This window comes from Sapajus apella, unplaced genomic scaffold, assembly GCF_009761245.1.
Source record: "Sapajus apella isolate SASKATOON/1434 unplaced genomic scaffold, GSC_monkey_1.0 scaffold144, whole genome shotgun sequence".
NCBI lineage: Eukaryota > Metazoa > Chordata > Mammalia > Primates > Cebidae > Sapajus > Sapajus apella.
The window spans coordinates 2,967,588-2,974,317 of NW_022437084.1; the positions used below are offsets into that span (position 1 = coordinate 2,967,588).

At 56.1% G+C, this 6,730-nt stretch overlaps 1 protein-coding gene across 10 annotated transcripts in view; it reads left to right on the forward strand.

Annotated features, from left to right (window-relative positions):
• Positions 1-117: 117 nt before the first annotated feature.
• TEAD2 (TEA domain transcription factor 2) overlaps positions 118-6,730 on the forward strand; it is a 22,284-nt gene continuing 15,671 nt past the window's right edge. For 5 of the 10 annotated variants that reach the window (XM_032264588.1, XM_032264596.1, XM_032264591.1 and 2 more), the window contains exons 1-4: positions 118-205; positions 2,014-2,251; positions 2,632-2,696; positions 5,250-5,312. In XM_032264588.1, the coding sequence (XP_032120479.1) occupies positions 2,020-2,251; positions 2,632-2,696; positions 5,250-5,312 (360 nt within the window). In that variant the 5' untranslated portion in view covers positions 118-205; positions 2,014-2,019. Of the gene's footprint in view, positions 246-2,013; positions 2,252-2,631; positions 2,697-5,249; positions 5,313-6,730 lie in introns of all 10 variants that reach the window. The other 5 variants (XM_032264594.1, XM_032264590.1, XM_032264595.1 and 2 more) reach the window with 4 other exon arrangements.

Sequence of the window (6,730 nt, forward strand, 5' to 3'; positions counted from 1 at the left end):
AAATCTACCAGCCCCGAGATAGACTTATTTCTCCCGAAGCAAAAATCCTCCCCCAAACTGTCACCGTCGGATACCCCTTCCCGCTGTCTGCCGCCCGGGCCCGCCCCCCCTCCGGTCCCTCCCACTTTTCCCAAACAAAGCTCCCGGCAACTTTCTCCCTCGCAGCGCCCCGCCCGCCCGCGGCTCCCCAGCCCCTGGCCGGGAGGTAGGAAGGCACCGGCGGGAGTCGGGGATCCTGCTTTGGGGTGTGTGAGTTGGGGTGGGGAGTGGCTGGTTAAGAGGTGAGCCGTGCGTTTGCGGGACCCTCTCCGAACGGCTTGCCGCCCTCTTTTTGCCCGGGGCCCCGAGTTTGCGCCCCAGACCCAGCCTTAGGGAGGATTGGGAACTCTGGTCGGAGTTAGGGCGCCTGCGGCTGGGTCTGAGTTTGGGCGTGCGCAAAGGAGCGGGTGCGGGCCGAGGGCGCTGGCGGGGTGTGGGGCGTGCGAGTGTCTGCGCGGTGTCACTTTGGAGTGAGAAGGACCCAGTGTGTAATCTTGGGGGCATCTGGTCCTTCTTACGAAGAAGGGAGAGCCTCTGGGGTGGCCTAGGGGAGGTGACGGGGCTTTCTGGTTCTTAAGTCTTGCCTCTTTGGAGGTTTAGGGTCTGGGGCGGGAAATTAGGGGGACCTTTCTTACCCGGCTCCACCGTCCCTTTGTCTGGCCACATGGGGGAGGGCTGGGCTGGGATTTTGGCCTACGGGGGTCCTGAACGCCGCAGCGTCAGTGGGCTTGGCCTGGGGTCTTTGTCTGCTAGGGTCCGCGAGAGGAGGGGAATGGGGGCCTGGACTCTGGGGTCCTGGGAAAGCTGTGGAGGACATGGAGCCTCCGGGGAGGCGGGATCTGACTGTATTGGAAAAAGTTTTCCCTGTTCCCGGCCTCCGGAAAGTCGCTGGGAACTAGAGTTGGATCTGAGCCCACGGCGCACGGGGGAGGGGAGGAGAGGGGCGGGGCTCGGGGCCGGAGGGGTGTCGCCCTGGCCGGCCGGCACCTCCCCTGATGGGGGTTGTGGGAAGCTGGGGGAGGGGACGCCTGGGCCCTTTGTTCTGGCTCTCCTGATGGCAGGGCGCCCCTGTCCCTCAGCCTGTGGTTCTGTGGGTCTCTCCTGGTCTCGGCCTCAGCTGCTGCCCTGAGTCTCTGTCCCTGCCCTCTCTAGGTCTCCGTCTCTCTATCTGGGTCTCTTGTCGCCCTCTCTCTGGATCTCTTTCTCTTTCTCTCTCTGGGTCTCTGTCCCCCACTTCCTCCCTCCACCCCACCATCTCCTCTCTGGGTCTCTGTCCCCCCTCTCTCTGGGTCTCTGTCCCCCTCTCTCTCTGGGTCTGTCTCCCTCTCTCTCTGGGTCTCTAGCCCCCTCTCTCTGGGTCTCTGTCCCCTTTCTCTGGGTCTCTGTCCCCCTCTCTCTCTGGATCTGTCCCCCTCTCTCTCTAGGCCTTCTCCCAACCTTACTTGGCCCCTCTTTCTTCTTGCAGCTGCTGCTCACATCCTCGCACCTGTTCTGGGGGTGGGACGGGGAAAGTTTCACCACACCCTCCTTCCCCGCCACTAGCTCTTGCCTCCTGTCTGTTTTAAACCCATAATTCATACCCTAACCTTTAGCCCTCATGGCCCTTGGCATTCCTCTGGGGTAATCACTCTAGTGTAATCAATGTGGTTGACTTCATCACAATTCAAGTTCCTCTGCAAACTCAGAGAACACTTCCATTCTCGGCTTTCCTAGAAATCCAGCTCCTTCTCCTCCCTCAGACTCAGGAGTCCAGGCCCCCAGCCCCTCCTCCCTCAGACCCAGGAGTCCAGGCCCCCAGCCCCTCCTCCCTCAGACCCAGGAGTACCCCCTAGCTCCTCCTCCCTCAGACCCAAGAGTCCAGGCCCCCAGCTCCCTCCTCCTGGAGACCCAGCGGTCCGGTGGCCCAGCCCTCTCAGCTTCAAGTCCCTGGAGGGTGGGGTTCGGGGGAAGCTTGCTGAGTTCTGTGTTCTCCAGGCCCAGATGGGGGAACCCCGGCCTGGGGCCCCCCTGGATGATGGCAGCGGCTGGACGGGCAGTGAGGAAGGCAGTGAGGAGGGTACCGGCGGCAGTGAGGGGGCCGGGGGTGATGGGGGCCCGGATGCAGAGGGGGTGTGGAGTCCAGACATTGAGCAGAGCTTCCAGGAGGCCCTGGCCATCTACCCACCCTGCGGCCGCCGGAAAATTATTTTGTCCGATGAAGGCAAGATGTATGGTGAGTCTGCTCCTGTCTTTTGCCCTGCCCCCACCCCCCATGAATAATGACAGTAAACAGTGCTTATGGAGCTCTAACAGTTGCTCATGGGAACATTTATTACAGCCTCACAATGACTCTGAAGTAGGAGCTAGCATCACCATTGCACAGATGAGGAAACTGAGGCGCAGATAGGTTAAGTGATTTGCTTATGGTCACACAGAGCTAGTGCGTGATGGAGCTGGGATTTGAACCCAAGCAGTACGGCTTCCATGTAGCGGAGGGGACCCACAGCCAGTTACTGCAGACCTTTGGGGACCCTTGCTGCTCTCTTCTCTGGTGTCCTTGCTGTGGGGAAGTTCTGCTGAAGGTCTAACTCTGTGACTTCTTTGAATCCTCAGGTCGAAATGAACTGATCGCCCGCTACATCAAGCTGAGAACGGGGAAGACCCGAACTCGAAAACAGGTCTCAGAACTGACTTGTGGGCTCCTGTCTGGGATGGGCCGGTCTTAGGGTCATCCTCCTATGGGCAGGTTCAGCTTCAAGGAAGAAACTGGTTCCTGGCCCGGCACGGTGGCTCACGCCTGTAATCCCAGCACTTTGCGAGGCTGAGGTGGGCGGATCACCTGAGGTCAGGAGTTCAAGACCAGCCTGGCCAACGTAGTGAAACCCCATCTCTACTGAAAATACAAAAGTTAGCCAGGTATAGTGGCAGGTGCCTGTAATCCCAGCTACTCAGGAGGCTGAGGCAGGAGAATCGCTTGAACCTGGGAGGCGGAGGTTGCAGTGAGCCGAGATAATGTCGTTGCACTGCAGCGTGACGGACAAAAGCGAGACTGAGTCTTTAAAAAAAAAAAAGGGGCTGGGCGCAGTTTCTCACACCTGTAATCCCAGCACTTTGGGAGGCCGAGGTGGGCAGATCGCCTGAGGTGGGGAGTTTGAGAACAGCCTGACCAACATGGAGAAACCCCCGTCTCTACTAAAAATACAAAATTAGCCGGGGTGGCACATGCCTGTAATCCCAGCTACTCTGGAGGCTGAGGCAGGAGAATTGCTTGAATCCGGGAGGCGGAGGTTGCCGTGAGCCAGACAGCGCCACTGCACTCCAGCCTGGGCGAAAGGAGAGAAAACTGTAAAAAAAAAAAAAAAAAAAAAAGAAAAGAAAAGAAGCTAGTTCCTGTGCTTTCATCTGTCTTCTCGGTGTGTGCATTAATCGATTGGTGTTGCTATGAAGAATTACCCTAGGCTGGGTTATTTATATATTTGTTTTTTGTTTTTGTTTTTGTTTTTGATTTTTTTTTTTTTTTTTTTTGAGACAGAGTTTTGCTTTTGTTACCCAGGCTGGAGTGCAATGGCGCGATATCGGCTCACTGCAACCTCCGCCTCCTGGGTTCAGGCAATTCTCCTGCCTCAGCCTCCTGAGTAGCTGGGATTACAGGCACGCGCCACCATGCCCAGCTAATTTTTTGTGGTTTTAGTAGAGACGGGGTTTCACCATGTTGACCAGGATGGTCTCGACCTCTTGACCTCGTGATCCACCCACCTCAGCCTCCCAAAGTGCTGGGATTACAGGCGTGAGCCACCGCGCCCGGCTATTTATATATTTGTTTATTTATTTTTTTGAAATGGAGTCTAGCTCTGTTACCCAGGCTGGAGTGCAGTGGAGCGATCTTGGCTCACTGCAACCTCCACCTCCCGGGTTCAAACAATTCTGTCTCAGCCTCCCGAGTCGCAGGGATTATAGGCATGTACCACCACGCCTGGCTAATTTTTTTTTTTTTTTTTTTGAGACGGAGTTTCACTCTTGTTTCCCAGGCTGGAGTGCAATGGCGCGATCTCGGCTCACCGCAACCTCCGCCTCCTGGGTTCAGGCAATTCTTCTGCCTCAGCTTCCTGAGTAGCTGGGACTACAGGCACGCGCCACCATGCCCAGCTAATTTTTTGTAGTTTTAGTAGAGACAGGGTTTCACCGTGTTGACCAGGATGGTCTTGATCTCTTGACCTCGTCATCCACCCGCCTCGGCCTCCCAAAGTGCTGGGATTACAGGCTTGAGCCACCGCGCCCGGCCAATTTTGTATTTTTAATAGAGACGGGCTTTCTCCATGTTTGTCTCAGGCTGGTAAACTCCCAACCTCAGGTGATCCACCTACCTCGGCCTCCCAAAGTTTCTGGGATTACAGGCATGAACCACTGCGCCTGGCCTAAACAACCAGATATTGAGTGAACTGAAAGAGAAGTCAGTCATCATCAAGGAGATGGTGCTAAGCCATTCATGAGGGGTTTGCCTCCATGATCCGATCCCACCAGGCCTCACCTCCAGCATTGGAGATCGCATTTCAGCATGAGATTTGGAGGGGACAAACATCTGAACTGTAACAGCATGTCTGTTAGCGTGCTCTCACTGTGCCTATTTGGGGATCGATCGTTTTTCTAGCAGTTGTTTTAGAGCCAGAGGAGCCACGGAGAGCATGGTGGAGGGGAAGGAAGCCTGGGTGGGATGGGCCCGGGGAGGATCTGTAGTGTTCGTCAGCTCCTTTATGGACATCTGTGTTCGCACGATCCCGAGTTGGTCCTCATCTTCAGTGTGGGTTTTTTTTTTTTTTTTTTTTTTTTGAGACAAAATCTCGCTCTTGTCGCCTAGGCTAGAATACAATGGTGGGATCTCGACTCACTGCAACCTCTGCCCCTGGGTTCAAGCAATTCTCCTGCCTCAGCCTCCCCAGTAGCTGGGATTACAGGCATGCGCCACCAGCACGTCTGGCTAATTTTTGTATTTTTAGTAGAGATGGGGTTTCACCATGTTGGCCAGGCTGGTTTTGAACTCCTGACCTTGTGATCCACCCGCCTCAGCTTCCCAAAATGCTGGGTTACAGGCCACCGCATCTGGCCTTGTCTTCAATGTGTTTGTCACCTTTCGTGTTGCAGCAGCTCCGTGAGGCACCTGTGGGGAGAGAAGGGGCAGTGAGCACAGGGCAGGAGCCCGCGGCCTGAATCTGCTTCTGTGTTGATCCTTCCAGGTTTCTAGTCACATCCAGGTTTTGGCCCGAAGGAAATCGAGGGAAATACAGTCCAAGTTGAAGGTAGGGACCAACGGAGACATCCTGAGAGGGGGACAGAGACTTGTCAGGAGGATTGAGACCCAGAGAGAGAGGGACAGAGACCCAGAGACAGAAGGGGACAGAGACCCAGAGAGAGGGGGACAGAGACCCAGAGAGGGAGGGGGACAGAGACCCAGAGAGGGAGGGGGACAGAGACCCAGAAACGGAGGGGGACAGAGACCTAGAGAGAGAGGGGGCACAGAGACCGAGAGAGAGAGGGACCAGAGACCCAGAGAGAGAGGGGGACAGAGACCCAGAAAGAGAGGGGGACAGAGACCCAGAGAGAGAGAGGGGGACAGAGAGAGAGAGGGACAGAGACCCAGAGAGAGGGGGACAGAGGCCCAGAGAGAGGGGGACAGAGACCCAGAGAGAGAGGGGGACAGAGACCCAGAGAGAGAGGGGGACAGAGACCCAGAGAGAGAGGGACAGAAACACAGGCGGGGGGACAGAGACACAGAGAGAGAGAGGGACAGAGGCCTCAGGTGAGGGACCCCTGGACGGGGCAGAGCGTGCAGGCATCTTGGGTGGGGAGTCAGTGGCCACAAAGGGAGCTGGATAGGGATGGTGAAGCAGTCGCTGAGACCCGGGGCAGGGAGTGGTGGCATGGATGGGCTAAAGGTTTCGCTCAGGATGGCGGGAAGGATGAGCCGTCGGTCCTCTCCCTTGGCTACTGTTCTTGTCCCCTCCCTTCCCTCAGCTCCTGTCCCTCCTTTCCCTCTTCCTGGCGGTCTCATTCTTTCCCTTCTTCCCCATCTCGTGCTGTGAAGGCCTCTTCATCTCCCCTGGTTTCTTTTCCCGTTTCCTGGGCTTCGTGTGGCCTGCCTGCTCTTTTCATGACCATAAATCTTCATTTCCTGGTGGAGATTCCCTGTCTGTTTTCTTTTCCTCGTCCTTTGGATTTCCGGGCTTCTCCTGGCCTGAGACCCTCATTTTCTTCCCCTTCTGGTTGTGCAGGGTTTTTCTGTTTCTTTTTCTGGATTTGGGGACAGTCGTTTTCTGGTGTGTGTGTGTGTGTGTGTGTGTGTGTGTGTGTGTGTGTGTAGACCTCTGCCACCTGGGTTCAAGTGATGCTCCTGCCTCAGCCTCTCGAGTAGTGTGTGTGTGTGTGTGTGTGTGTGTAGACCTCTGCCACCTGGGTTCAAGTGATGCTCCTGCCTCAGCCTCTCGAGTAGCAGGGATTACAGGCGCACTCCAGCTAATTTTTTGTATTTTTAACAGAGATGGCGTTTCACCACGTTGGCCAGGATGGTCTCTGTCTCTTGACCTCGTGATCTGCCTGTGTTGGCCTCCCAAAGTGTTGGGATTACAGGCGTGAGCCACCACGCCCAGCCAGCTTCCTGTTATTTGGGGGGGTGTGTGTGTGTGTGTGTGTGTGTGTGTGTGTGTGTGTGTGTGTGTGT